This window comes from Megalops cyprinoides, chromosome 8 (genome assembly GCF_013368585.1).
Source record: "Megalops cyprinoides isolate fMegCyp1 chromosome 8, fMegCyp1.pri, whole genome shotgun sequence".
Lineage (NCBI taxonomy): Eukaryota > Metazoa > Chordata > Actinopteri > Elopiformes > Megalopidae > Megalops > Megalops cyprinoides.
In genome coordinates this window covers 35,428,840-35,444,174 of record NC_050590.1, presented here as the reverse complement: position 1 = coordinate 35,444,174, position 15,335 = coordinate 35,428,840, and the positions used below count along the sequence as shown (strand labels likewise).

At 41.4% G+C, this 15,335-nt stretch overlaps 1 protein-coding gene across 1 annotated transcript; it reads right to left on the bottom strand.

Moving 5' to 3' along the window:
* Positions 1-1,719: 1,719 nt before the first annotated feature.
* LOC118781671 (gliomedin-like) lies at positions 1,720-9,451 on the bottom strand. Its single transcript, XM_036534678.1, has 10 exons — positions 9,164-9,451; positions 8,065-8,116; positions 7,919-7,930; positions 7,316-7,420; positions 5,044-5,136; positions 4,329-4,466; positions 3,126-3,209; positions 2,907-3,032; positions 2,266-2,416; positions 1,720-2,185 (listed from the first exon to the last, which is right to left on the bottom strand). The coding sequence occupies exons 1-10, from the start codon at positions 9,449-9,451 to the stop codon at positions 1,720-1,722; spliced, it is 1,515 nt and encodes a 504-aa protein (XP_036390571.1).
* Positions 9,452-15,335: the final 5,884 nt, after the last annotated feature.

Sequence of the window (15,335 nt, the reverse complement as noted above, 5' to 3'; positions counted from 1 at the left end):
AGCATCTACATCCTCAGCAAAGTCTAGAGTGTCCCCACATCAGCTACCAAGGGTTCCCAAACCTGGCAGGGGCACCACCAGTCTTTTTTTCATGCCCATGACCAAGGCCATGACCACCCTGCTGGGAGATGGCAGTGTTTCCTCCATTACATTTACCTTTACATTTAGTTGTTTGGCAGACTCTTATCTAGAGCGACTTACAAAGGTGCTTGCATTGAGGCTCAGCCCTTGTGTCTGAGAAGGAGCAGCCTGTCAGTGGATCCCCTGGGACATGAAAGCGCACAGGTCTAGCAGGGGTATCAGGGAGACCAGAAGCAGTTTTGACCACTGGTTCCAGCCTCATGCTTTTACAAGCCCCATCAAAATCCAGTTTTCTAGTTGGCTTACAGAGAAGACACCAGTCAGTGGTCAATATGGTTTAGCCTGTGGCTGTTAAAAAGGCAGCATCAGGCCCTGTCTCCTCTCTCAGGGCCAGTGGAACTGGCTCCTCCCTCGGGATAAGGGCCTGCTTAGACAGCAAGAACCTCACCGGTCCATGTTAAAACAAACAGGAACAAAACTCAGGTCTTGTTACCTAAGCTTTAATTGGCAGCTCTGCTTGTAACTGATGTCTGCCATCTCATTTCATATTTCATTTCTCCATTATGCAGAATGTGTCATAATGTTTTTGAGAAGACACAGTCTCATTTCGTCTCTTCAGCTGGAGCCTGCTGTTCACAACCCCAGTTGTGGCTGGCTGCCGTCATTCATCTTGGCCCTATGTATACAAATCATGCAGTTTCTTGTGGAAGGTGTATAATTGAATTGTGGTAAGGGCTGATGTCATTTACATAATTGTTATTAATGTGCATGCTACAGTCTCAAGAATGATAGCGTTCGAGGAGCAGTGCTACTCATGAACAGCTATAAATGCTCTCTTCGATAAATCTGCCCCTTCAAGGTGTTACATTTAGAATGAATGTCTGGCTTTCTTTGGCTAAGTAGTAAGTTGTTTGGATTTAACTATACTAAACAAGTACTACTACAGTTCGTCCACAGTTATGAAAACATTTCATTTTTGATTGGGTCATACCAACTGATTTAGCCGTGCTTGGGTTAAATGTGTGGTGTTCCTGGAATGCATTTGTGTTTCTTTCAAAACTGGTGAGGACCACGTCTGCCGCACATGTTTCTGACTGTTGGACTGGCCGTCCCTTTCCTAAATATCTGTGTTAATATGTGTATTTATCCAAAGCATAGGATCCTGTATCTTGTGGGGGTGCTAACACAAACCCTGTGAGAGAACAGGTAGTTCTGCCAGTGTCGGAGTTTAACCTTTGTAAGTTTAATGAAATCTTTATATTTCATCAGAGTCCTTTCATGCCTGTTTTGGTTCGAGGAGACATGCAGACAGTTGTGTATTATGCTCAGTGAATAGGTATCACTGTTTGGGGAAAATAAACTGCAATTTAGGGGACAACTAGTCCTATACATTTTTCTGTCTTTCTAAATAACACATTAATCTCAGCTTCTAGATCAATATACAATTTCATAATTTCTGTTACAGCAAATGGTTTCTTCATACAACAGAGTATGTACTCAGACACTGTTTTTGATCGATCCATTCAGAATTTTAAACAAACATAAAACACACTCTGTCTGCTAACCATAAATCAAGCTATATAAATACCTCTTACAGAAATCTTTATACAAGTTACACTATAGAGCTCAGATGGGGTCTCAGTCGTCAGATAAGAAGTGCACATCATATGTTTTAACATAGTTGCTGTCCCAGACGTAGAGGTGACGATCCCTTGGGCTGTAAGACAGCATGGCCAGGACTCCGTTTGATGACCTCAGGTCCATGCTCATATTCACCGCCTTCCCTTTCAGCAGGTCGAAGGCGTAGGTGATCTTTGCATCCTTTGTGTCAGTGACATACAGCAGGCCGCATGCTATGAAGGCATTGCCAGCTTTCGTCCGGGGGTAGGTAGTGTTGATGAAGGAGGCAACAGAAAAGGTCCTCTCATCCAGCCGAGCCACCATGATGCTCTCATCACTGCCCAAAGCGAAGATCAGCCACAGACCATTCTCATCCACTGCTAGTTTGAAGTACGTCTTGGAGTTATGAAGGAGGTAGGACAGGTTGTGGTACAAGGTATTCTCGATGGCCAGGGTGTATAGTTTCCTGGTTCGAAGGTCAAATCTGTGAAAGGACACAGAATGAGAATCCAAAGCCAGGCAAACATGGAATCATGCATCTTTGTCATTATGACAGCTACATACTTGCCAATCTTGAATGTCCCAGCAATGTGGTAGTAGATGGAGCCATTGTGCACTGTGTGGCCACAGCCCTGGAAGAACTTCTTGATATCAAGTGTGTTGCTGGAGCCATTCTGGAGGGAGGCTATACTCTGGTACTCCTTCACAACTCGCCCTTACAAGAGGCATCAACAAAAATTTGCAACTTTTTCACTGCATCACAGTATACTACATTTGCTCACAGTAGGACAAGGTTATAACAGCTGCAGTGATGGGTATATGAAATGATGGAAGGATATAAACACGGAGTCACCTTTGTTTGGAAACAAATTGCATCTACCAAAGCCCAGAACTGCTAGAGGGTGAAATCTTGTTGTTCACATGTAACTTTGTGTATACGGTAAACTTAATTAAACTAAGACTCTACATATCCAGTGATTCTGTCTGGTGCTGGAAAGCAAGGAAGGTGACAAGTTATAAGCTCACATACTGTGAGTATGCCCCAAAGAAAAGGACAATTCTATCTGTAATGGTTGCACAGATTGCAAAAACATGAATAATGGAAACAATTGTGCACTGTTCTTGAATGATGTGCTGTAAATGCAAGGAAAATGAATGTCAGCTTTCTGATAATATTAAATTAATTATTTCAATTATTGTGGTACCTGAGAAGTGCTCGGCCACCCAGATGCGTTCGTCATCCTGTAGGGCCGCGTCCTGCATCCAGGTCCCGAATGTGGTGGTCATTTTGGTGATGTTTCTGGGATTGATCAGGGATTTTATGATGCAGTCTGCTGGGCAGAAAAAAACAACCGTTTTCAGTAGAGATTCTGGAAGCCACAGTTGAGTGAAAGCAGAATGACAAGAGCTGAAATAACTCATACCAGCTTTCTCCGGAGGGATCATGTGTGTATTCACAGCTACCGTTTCCACTATAGTGTCATCGTTTGGGACGGCGTGTGTCAGCCCTGAAGGAACAGTGTCAGAATTAAACCTCTCATTGGCCATGCCAGCGCATGATAAAGTTTTGCAGAATACAGGCCCTCTGACATCATTTTGAGACATCATTGTTTTTCATATTAATGTTACCAGAACAGCTTACTTCTCTTTTTTGTAACCATTAATATGTACATGTCCTTTTATAGTACAGTTAGCACTACTATATATAGTACTGTACTTTATCTCAGTACCATTACTAAGATTAATAAATCTTTTCTGGGAGACAAGAAGTTACTCTGCTTTTTCCTGCGCTCAAGGGATGGTTGCCCATAACTTTGTAGTGAGCACTGTGCCTTGTGGCCACTTAATTAAGATATATTATTTCCTTAGCTTGCTATCTGTCTTGGATATACTAGCTAGCTAGTCTATGAATGCCATGAATATTATCATGTATATTCATGTGATCAATAAAACCAGTTACATTTTTTCTCTTTTCTTACTTAATGTAGCTAACTAAACATCTAACTAATGTTAGCCTCATGTTCATATGACAATGATTCTAATTTGTAAAAGCAACAAGCACTCAATGCACAATCGTATTGAAATTAAGTAAGAAAATTCCATTTAAACCATGGTATATCAGGGACTATTGTCATGGCTGGAAGTCAAATTGACCAATAGGAACAATGGGCTGGAACTAGCCATTTTATAGAAGCCTCATTATTCATCTGAACCTCAAGTCTGGTGGTTGTACTGTAAATGTTCATCTATGGCATAAGCTGATACAGCTTATTAAAAACTTCCTTTTTCTTTGATATAGTTCTAAATTTCAAAAAAGTGCAGAATGTAATAATTGGCTAACTATGATTAGCTGTTTCAGTGGTCATCAAATTTTAATGATCTCTGCATACTTTCCCCCAAATGAATTGGCTCTGTCTGTGAATAATCTCCTAACTTGAATGGTCTCCTCTTTTAAATGGTCTCTCCATTTGAATAATCTCCCTATATGAATAGTCTATCCATTTGAGTGGGTGCTACAGTTAAATGATCCCACCATTTGAATGGCCTCTTTATGTGAATGATCTCTCCATTTGAATGGTATCTCCATCTGAAGCAAACGAATGGGCGGGTGCTTGACCCACACTCACCCTCAGAGGTCTGAGCCTGATGCAGGTGTGCTCTGTGCGTTCTGTTCCTGGCGCCTCCAGGGGCCCCAGGTGGCCCTGGAGGACCAGGGGGACCAGCAGGACCAGGAGCACCAGGTGGGCCTGCTGGACCTGGGGGGCCTTACACAAAAAGAAAAACAGAAATTCCTAAACAAGTGAGCCTCTTCCCAACATCAGCATTACATCTCCATGTGGTGATGGTGATGTTAAGGCGCCAGTATGGCTTTGTAATTTATGAGCCCTCCTTATGACTCAAGGGCTGCAAGTTTGCTTTTCAGGTGGCCCACTGTCATTATACCCTTGAGTAATGTGCACCCCCTGAATGGCTTATAGCAGCATTGTATTCACCAGTATTTCATTAGTTGTATGTAAGCTATGGCCATGTATCTGCATATGGCACTGTGTATGCTCAGCTAATAAATCATTATCTAAATAATTATTACAGCACCCCTCTTGGGGTCATGTCACAAACTCTTATCTTTAGGGACACAAAAGTGCATTTCATTTCACCTGCACTGACAGTAAAGATGTAATCATACTATTATAGGACATTTACTGCATGTTCATACAAAAAGCCTCTTCTATTCTATATAATTGTGGAAAGTCTTCTATCCTCACTTTCTAAAATGATTTCATTGGAGTTGGTTTGTTCTCTTGCCTTATAATATGACATCATAGGAAGTTTTTCTGTTCTCACCTTCTAAAATGACATCATTGGAAGTCTCTCCTTTTTCACCTCGTTCTCCAGGGTCTCCTTTCTCTCCTGGATCTCCTTTTTCTCCTGCTGGCCCTTAAAAATAACACTGTGCATATCACCAGTGACCCAAAGAGCCAGACACTACCAGTCACCCAGTCCTTGTGCTGTGAAGCACTGACTTTGTGCTTCTCATCAACTCATACTACCATTTTGCTAATGCAACTACTGCAGAGCAATAGACTAACTGCTACAGTGACAAATTACTACATCATATTTTAATATTGTGCTATTTAAATATTATATCATTTACAATATTATATCATGATTACTGTTATGCTGACCCATACAAAATGTGTTTTTATATAACAATATATTAAGTATATTTTATATAAAACTTTTATACTGCATGAAAGCCAATAATGTCTGAGAATTCCATTTTCTAGCTTTAAATTTAGTGTTTGTTAGGTCTATACCAAAGGAAGGAAATGTCTACATACATGCATTTATATTTTGCAATTTAGCGGATGCTCTTATTCATAGTGACATCCAATGAGCAAATGCAAAGTGCATTTAACAAAACAGCATGAAATGTTGTTCAAAAACAAGAACAAGTATTTTTTTCTACATGACATGTGAAATGGAAAATCTCCATTTTTGATGAGAATGAAAAAGTACAAAAACTACAAACCACAAAACTACAATAAAAAAATATATGAAAGGGAACTAGATCAGATTAGAGTAGGGAAAATGAGGTACAATTTGAATAACTGGATTTTAAATCTGTTACAGAATGTGGCTACTGATTCAGTTGTTCTGACTGCAACAAGAAGCCACAAGAAGGACAAGCCAAACCTTGCACTCCTAGGCTAACACCGGCATTTAGAAATAGATGCGAGTCACAGGTAGCCAGTAGAGGGAGATAAGGATGGCTGAAACATGGGAGAATTTGCAGACATTGTGGACCAACTGAGCAGCAACATTCTGAATGAGCTGCAGGGGTCTAATCGCACATGCAGTGGGGGCACTGAGCAGTGAGTTATGGAAGTACTAACAGGAAGGAACCCTGGCTTGGACCAGGAGCTGGGTAGAGTAGGTAGGGCAGGTTCTTCTGATGTGTATATGGAGAATCTGTAGGCTCTACTGACTGCCACTATGTGGTGAGTATATATCAGTCCACTTTCAAGTGTCACCACAAGGCTCTTGACAGTTTGGGAGGCTGATACTGTGAAATGCACTTTAACTTTACAAAAGCTTTTTAGTTAAAGTTAAAGTTAAAGTTTTAAGTTAAAAAAGCTTTTACAAAAGCATAAAAGTGAATCTGTAGTTTGTCAACTACTGAATGAGACCAGTATGTGTGTTTGTGTGTGTTTGCGTGCAGGTGCATGTGCATATGTGCATGTGGATCATGGCAGATGGAAATCGGTCTATTATCCTTTTTTAGCAGGATTATTATTATTGAATGGACTGTGAGCACAGCTTACAGTAAAGTTTCATGTTATAATCAAATATAGAAACATAAAAAAGGCATAATGTTCTACATGAATGGTCAGACAGGAAGGTAGGTAGCTCTCTCAATGACAATACAGCTATATTATAAGTTACAGATTTGTCCTGCAATAAAAATGATATTTCAGGTCTGTCATATTTGGACAAATATTTCTCAGTCCTAAATAGACTGTCCAGCTCATTCATCCTTCTGAAACCACACTCATGAATAAGATTGTGTCAGATGGGAGAATGGTCATGCTAATGCCTTTTACTTCCTGTCACATGACACCAAATGAATGGATGGCTCCACTCACACTCAACCACAGCATCTCTGAGATGTCCACTAAAATATTGGGTAACCGTGACTAATTTGGGGAAAGCCTTACTTTTAGGACCTGTTTTTACTATTTGTATTTATTACATTTTTAATACATTTTTAAATCTTTATGTATGGTGCTACCTATAAATAAAAATTGCTTAGTTTTTGAAGCTCTTATAATCAGATCATAGATGGTTATTAAATTGTTATGAGATTTCCACTTTGGTTTGATGGCATACCACTTTTGTCCTGGAAGAAGGGTATTTATTAATTGCTTCATATGAGTACAATATGCTCTTAAAGGACAGTGTAACCCTGTATCATATCGAATAAATTGCAATATGGGTTTCTCAAATGTAAAGTGAATTATGTAGATAATGGAAGTTTTATTGGAGTCCCTTTCAGTGAGGTTATCCTCATATGTCGTTCACGCTGTAAGCAGTGATGGACAGACAGGCTGCTTACCTCTCCTCCCTCTCCTACCCTCCACACCAGCCTCACCCTTCTGCCCTGGCACTCCATCTGTTCCATTGAAACCTGGCATTCCATCGAGGCCAGGCAAACCTGCAGTACACACACACACCCAAACACATGGATTCAAATGTGCACACACATAAACACACATACACATGCATACAGACATACCGAAATGCACACACACATAACACAAAATGCACATGTACACAAATATGTACACACAGGCATGCATATGCAGACAAACACATGAACATACACATGTACACGACATTCATATGATTGTTTATAAACACAGACATGTTCCCTTTTTGTTTTCACTACACTGAAGCAATGGAGACAGCCTCTCAAATTCAGTCCTGCCAACCACAGTGCACATGGTTCTCTGAGTTTCTTTCATTTTTCAGAGTTTCACACAGCATTCAGCGACCACTCAAGTCAACCCTCTGCCTTACCTTATCAACATGAAAGGCAGTAGTTAGATTAGATCAGGCCTAACAACAGTCTGTCAACGAGCACTTCTTACCCACCACAGTGAGTGTGTTTTTTATTTGATTTTATTATAGTGCGCATTTCTCTTACAGCCTTACAGGTGTCCTGGGGGCCCTGAAAAAGAAGAGTCAAAGGTCAGGTCTCTCTCATGATGTCTTAGGTTAATTGTGTGCATGGCCGTACGTGTATCACATTTTATCATTTATTTATATTTTGAGCCAGTACAGACACTCTGACACACACTATACCTGCCAAGCAAACTCCTTTTGTGCTGTTGCAGATATCCACCAAGACTCTGACCTGAAAAAATACAAATTAAAAAAACACGTTCATATTCAGTACATGTTTTCTGGAAGTTAATACTTACAGTATTTTTCAAGTAATGTGAATAACACTGAAAGCCAACAATGTGAGTTCACAGAGGTAAAATATCTTTTTTGAAAATATGGTATTATGAGTTCATACTTTACACCTCAACATGCAAACAACAATCTGGATCAATGACTTGATGAGAAAATTACTTTTCTGGACTAGAAGAGGATGTTTTTTTCCAATGAACCTCAGAGGGAGAAAGACAGACACCTTTACAGATATGTCATCTAGAGTAAAGGGATTATGTTGATTTTTTTCTTCCACAAAAAGAAAATCACCTTCACATAGCTCAGTGTGATTTTATGTTCACTGTCCTCTCTCGTGAATACAAACATAATGTGTTTAGATTTGGTTGAAAGCTCCTATTAGAGCAATTTTAACCTGACACCCCAGGGATTACTGTACAAATGAAGGAGCCAAGGTGACCTTTGCTTTACTTTTTGCACAGGACTGATGAGTTTACCAGACACTTGACTGATTTTTTTTCCAGGAGAATTTAATTTAACCCTTCAGTCTACTTAAGAACAGTTTCTGAACATACTGTGTCATGAAAATCATGTAGACTGTATCTATCTTTTCATTTCAATGACTTGCAACACATTATCAATACTACTACAGTTGGCTATTCCCCCCTGCAGCACAAACTGAGAAAGGCTATATGTTGGCAGGCAAATCTATTTTATTATTTGATAAGATACTGTTATCAAAGAGAGAAACAGTTCTGTGCATAGAAGGACAGACTGAGTCAGAGAGAATACCACACACATTCAGAAATATTAAGCAGTTATCACATGCATGCATGTACCAATGCATGCACACATACACACACAAACACACACACATACAAACACAGTAAAACACACATGTGCATGTACAAGCCCACACTCAGACATCCTCATACATCCCCAACACACACACACACACACACACACACACACATACACACAGTATATGGTAAAGGTCAAGTTTCCTCACTGGAACCATTGAGTAGGTCATCATCATCATCATATCCTGCTGCTCATCATCTTGGGGAGGCCCCTGTGGCCCCCAGCTTCTCTTGCTCCGGGAGCGCTGGCGTTCCTCAGGTCTGGCACCCTGCTGGTCCATGCGGGATGCAGCCACCTCAGACGGGAGCCCCACCAGTGCCCTTTCAGAGACATCCCGAAGCCGCGCATCCAACTTTTCTAGTCGCACTGACAGCTGCGTCTGCCTGAGGAGCACCACAGCCAGCCCGGCTGCACTCAGCAGTGCTAACGCACACATCCCAAAAAGCAGGGCCCTAAACCCACGAGAAAGTCCCCCTCCGCCTCCCACCTCCATCAACATGCCCCCTCTTCTAACCCAAGTACGAAACGTACAACACCGCAACACAGCGGACTAAGTCTTTATCCAATAATCACGTTTCCCTGACCGGACCAGGGTAATGACAAACACAGTCCTTGTTCTCCCTAAAAGTCAAGCAGGCTCTGCCTTGCGCAACTCATGTCTTTCTGAGAAAGAATTCCCGGCTTGTTTAGTGGTCCCACATTTATATGCAGGAGGGCCCTTTTTTTCACCGAGACTGTAGCCGTGGGCTGTTTCTGACATAATTCACATTCATGGAGAGGGTGATGGAGTGGAAAGGGATGGGATTGCGAGGCAGGGCTTCACGCTCCTTTACCGGACAGTGACTTCATCAGCACAGTCACTTCCTCCTGTGCAACTCAAGACAATGGTTTAGAAAGAGCAACAGTGACAGTGCATTGCAGCGTGGGAGCTAGCCTGCTGCATCTAGACTGCAGTGTCAAAATGATGGCTTGATTCAAATCGGCTCAAATCAATACCAGTTATCTTGCTCTGCAGGAATAATAATGATAATCACATCACTTCAAATTATTTCATCAGTTCTGTAAAATCACCCTGTGTAATAGAAAATATCAGATTTTACACAAAGTGCAGCTTGCTTTTGAATGTTGAATGAAATTATCAATCAATTTACAATTTTGATTTCACCTTAAAGACATATTAGGAAGATATTTTTACTCAGAGCTTATAACATTTTTACTTCCCTAATGTTATTACAGAGGGCATTGAGACATTTAACATTTTTTAATTACTTAATTTATCCTGTAACTCCATGGAAATGAAATTTGTTTTTGTTACTCTACATGTAGTGATGGGAAAAAAGGTGCTCAAAGAATGACAGAGAAATCACGAAAGCACCATTAATCTTGTCATTAAGTTTCACCATATATGTGATGCAGAACATTGCCGTGCTTCAATGTTTCTGATGCTTCATGCTCAGACCATTTGCATTTAATGCCTGTTACCTGTAGTCCACATAAATCTACATCTCTGTGTACTGGTTAATTTATATCAACTATTAATACCTACATATTAAACAATATCTTCAGCATCAACAGCATCTTCGCGATGCTCTTCGTGGATTACAGCTCAGTGTTTAACACAATCATCCCAGACATATTAGTTACCAAACCGTTCAAACGACAGATCCCCCTCTCCACCTGCACCTGGATTAAACATTTTCTCACAAACCGCCCACAATCTGTCAGACTTGGCCCCCACCTCTCCTCCACACTCACACTCAGCACTGGTTCTCCTCAGGGCTGCATACTGAGCCCCCTACTGTACGCCCTGTACACTTATGACTGCACTCTGTCCCACCCAACCAACGCCATCGTTAAGTTCGTGGACGACACCACCGTGGTTGGGCTCATCTCCGATGCGGATGAGACTGCATACAGGGCTGAGATAGGGAAACTGTCTGTGTGGTGCTCAGAAAATAACCTGTCACTGAACGTCCTTAAAACAAAGGAACTTATCATGGACTTCAGGAAACACAGACAAGACCACGTCCCTCTCCTCATCAACGGAGAACGTGTGGAAACTGTCACCACCTTCAGGTTTCTGGGCACCCACATCTCTGCAGATCTCTCCTGGACATCCAACACTAAGGCCTTAGTGAAGAAGGCTCAGCAGTGGCTGCACTTCCTGCGTGTCCTCAGGAAGAACAACCTGGACAAGAAGCTGCTACTGGCCTTCTATCACTCCTCTGTGGAGAGCATATTAACATACTCTCTGGGGGTATAGTACGCAGGCTCCACAGCTGAGGACAGGAAGGCTGTGCGGAGGGTTATTAACTGCCCTCTGCCCTCCCTGGACGACATATCCAGATCCCGTTGCCTCAGTAAAATTAAGGCCATCACAGGAGACCCCTCACATCCTGCCTATCACCTGTTTGACCTGTTGCCTTCTGGATGGCGCTTCAGGTCAATCAAGTCTCACACCACCAGACTAACCAACAGCTTCTTCCCCTGGGCCGTACGGACTGCTAACAAACACTGACACCCCCCACCCCCACCCTCTACCTCAATACAACTGTGCAATTCCACTGTGCACTTTATGTAGTTTTTAAAAGGTCATATTTATTGCACAAGTTTTTCTTTATATTTACAAATGTGTGTTTTCTTTTTAAATTTGTATTTTATTGTATTTTATACTTAATGTCGTGCACCTTATTTGTATTGTGTTAATATAAATGTCCCACAGTGCACTGTTGTTGCAGACCACCCGCAATTTCGTTGTACCCCCCCCCCCCCCCCCCCCCGTGCAATGACAATAAAGTCTATTCTATTCTATTCTATTCTATTCTAATAATATTTTAATTTATATTTTGATCAAATATTAAACATGGTAATAAAAGATGAAATCCTATGTGTAGATAAATTCATAAGGAAAACAACATCTCATTTGCCAAACCAAATAAGAGAAAATGACTGAAATTGAGACAACTACAGTGTAATTCAAATGAATGTTAACACATTGAATAGTAACAATGGTACATTAAACTGTCAAATTTGTGTCCTATCAAAAAAGATACTTGTAAATGCAGCTGTATCAAGCCACAAGAATATCACTGATATTTTAAAACAAGTCGACATGCTTTCCTTTGGACGTCAAGAAGAATTAGTATCTACCCTGAGAAAGAGGAAAAACAACACCACTAAAACCGCTTCGATTTATCCCTGAGCGACAGGGGTCTGCTACAGGAGGTCCTCTATCTGGAGAGGCAGAGAGAAAGACGACCACTACTTTAATCCGCGGGCCGCTGCAACCCATTCTTCTCGAGATGACCTATTTCTGCAGTTCCCATTACGGGTTTTTTAGAAGTTATATCCGCGCTACATTTTAACTCATTAAACGGAGTTTTCGATAAAACGTTAGCAGAAAAACGGCCTGGAAGACTGCAGATTGTGTATGTTGTTGTCGTTTCTGCTTGAGCGGCATAAGGCAGAGCAAGCTCTCAGTTAAAACAACACTGGGCTGGAAAGTAGATTCTGTCAGCGATAGTGTTCCAGCGGTTATATTCAGCGTGTGTGGCCGTCACGTGCCGCAAAGTCAGACCGTCAGACATGCTCAGATGAGCAAGACCTTGCTTTTAAATCACTTGTTAGAATCGGTACGCGACTCAGCCCTTGATCGTTCACCACATAAACAGGAGGCATAATTTTATTACCTGGTATTACGATGCAGGCAGTGTTTAGCTACTGAAAGGACTTAACGACAACGCTCAATAAATTGGGGACGCCTTTTGTCTAAAGCGGGTTTCTTGGAATCGATGCGTTGCAAAGTATACCATGGGCTTGGGAGTGGGAATCCGTGTGTCCGTTTCCCCCCAGACGTTTTTGCCTTGAGGCTGTAGGTCACTGTAAGAAAGAGGACGTGCGTCTTCTTTCCTCGCGCAAAAGAGAGTTTGGTAAGTGGGGATTGGATTTAAGTGGAATTACACGATGGTTTCTTTCCCATCCTCTACGCCCCGTGCTCGTCGCATTAAGAAGCCCCCAGAGGCCCACGCCCTAAAAGCACATGTGCCACCCACACCCGATCCTTGACCAACGGAACGCCAAGATCGTCTTAAGATGTGGTTCAGATCTGTCTGCAATTCTACTTTGGCCTTTACATATTAGCCTTAAACTGATATGAACAGTAGATCAGTAATTACAGCTTTTCAACTGATTCAGTTTAAAAGGTTTTGAACACATCTGAGCAGTTAACTTTTTGAGACGTAATTAAGGCTTTGGGTAATTGGTTCTTTCCCTTAGGCGAGATTATGACGACATGAAGAGACATTGGCGTTTCTTCAGATAACATCCTGATATGAATTCAATAATTAATCCCACAGTTAAAACAGAATCTGCTCAAGGGGAAATTATCCAGCAAACGAAAAAAATATTTCCATGAATGCACGAAGCGCTGCTTAAAAAAAAAGACGGCCATTGCCAAATTTGAAAACAGCTTCCGTTTCTAAAGGATCTAAAGGATGCTTTGATGTCTATTATGCAAATTGAGTTCCCATAAGGCTCACTCCTATTCACTGAGGGGATATTTGACAGTGACTTCATCATGAATGCCCTTATTGTTTTCAAGCTTAAAGACAGTGGAGATGAAATAGATTTATTATTATACGAAATTGGGGGCATATAATCATTATTCTTTTGTATTTTCGTGTAATCTGACCCATTATGAATAAAGAATACATAGACTGAAATAGCCTACACTATAAATAAATAAAATGTTAGAACGGATACTAATCTTATTTTACAAGTCATGAACTTTGACAGCGAGAATTTTTAGAGAATGCCCTTAAAAGTAAGGCCGGTTCTCTACACGACTCTCTTTGTTTGTTGTTCTACACGATAGAATTATCGAATCTCGCCCTGTCCTGGCAGTTGGGCGAACTGTGTGAAAAATCTTTTGCATTCTCCCACATTTGCGACCGCATGTGGTTGTTCAGCTGGTTTATTTTCGTTTTGACAGCTGCTGATGAACAGTAGCAATATTTTGCTGCCGCTTCGACTGCAGAGTGGGCGTGGCCCACAAGTCAACAATTCACCCAAACAGAGAGTAAACCCATATATAGCCTACTACCGGGCCAATGTTTTCATATTCAGTTCCAGAGGCAGCACACCCCATGCCTGTCAACGAACGATGGAGGCTACTATAAAAATTTGTATTGACTAATTTTCTTGATCTTTCATCTTGTCGAGAGGATAGTTGAAACTGTCTCGCGAATTCCACTAAATAACATGGGGTTTTGAATGTGTATATTTTACAGCATTACTGCTTTCTTGGCTAGCTGGGTTCAGAAACCTGAGCCGATGTTAGACGGTACGCAAATGAGGATGTCAAGCACAAGCTGAATACGTCGTTTATTTCACCACAATATGCAGTAAAACGCTGTCAGCCATCAGACAGGTCCCCGTAACTTCACGAACTGCTGGCTGCGCATGAATTTAATGGAAATTCTTGTCTGTATACATGGGCTTTCTATCGTTTTAATTCGCTGTAGACAGCATGTCAAATCTTGGTAATAGTTGCACGTTCATTTTAACATTTTTTGATAATTATCATCAGCATTAGCAACATCATTTGCCATATGCATGTGGTGGTATTTAAAAAGATTAAATAGTCATCCTGCCTTCAGTTTTGCCTTTATGAAATGTGCTGCAGAAACGATCCAAATATGAATGGCATGTTACATAACAGATACGGACGTGATGGAGACTTTAGGTTTCTTATTCTGCTTATTTTTTCTTATTTCTTATTTCACTTGGTCAAATTAAAGATGTGTTGTCCTTGCTTTGACCAGTTCCACTCCACCATTCAGCAGTGACATATCTCTTTGTCCACTTTTCCTTTAATCTGGCAGCCAGTGAAGTCCATTCTGTAGAACCCTCTGCCACGTTGGGTTAAAGGCTAAAGGGTAGCAAGCAAGTACACTGTGGAATAGTCAGTGCAATGTATTCACAACAACGTGCTACATCACTCACAGCTAAAAAACCTTCAATGCATGTATCTTCCAGAAATGAGCATCAAGAGAGGACTGTGTTGCCTGAATACTGGCATGTAGCAAAGGGCGAGAGCAGTCACCCCACCCAGTCTCAAACCCAGGTCTACGGGGTACCAACCATGCAACTTTGACCACAACACCAAAGAGCCAGGCTCATTGGTATGGCAGTCATAGTGCATACTCAACTGTAGTGACAGCGCTCTGTCATACTGCCCTCCAGTTCGGGAAGCGCACCCATGTGCTTCACGCACCAAGGCGTCCCTCACGCATACCCCTGCCGTACTTCTCCCATCCCAG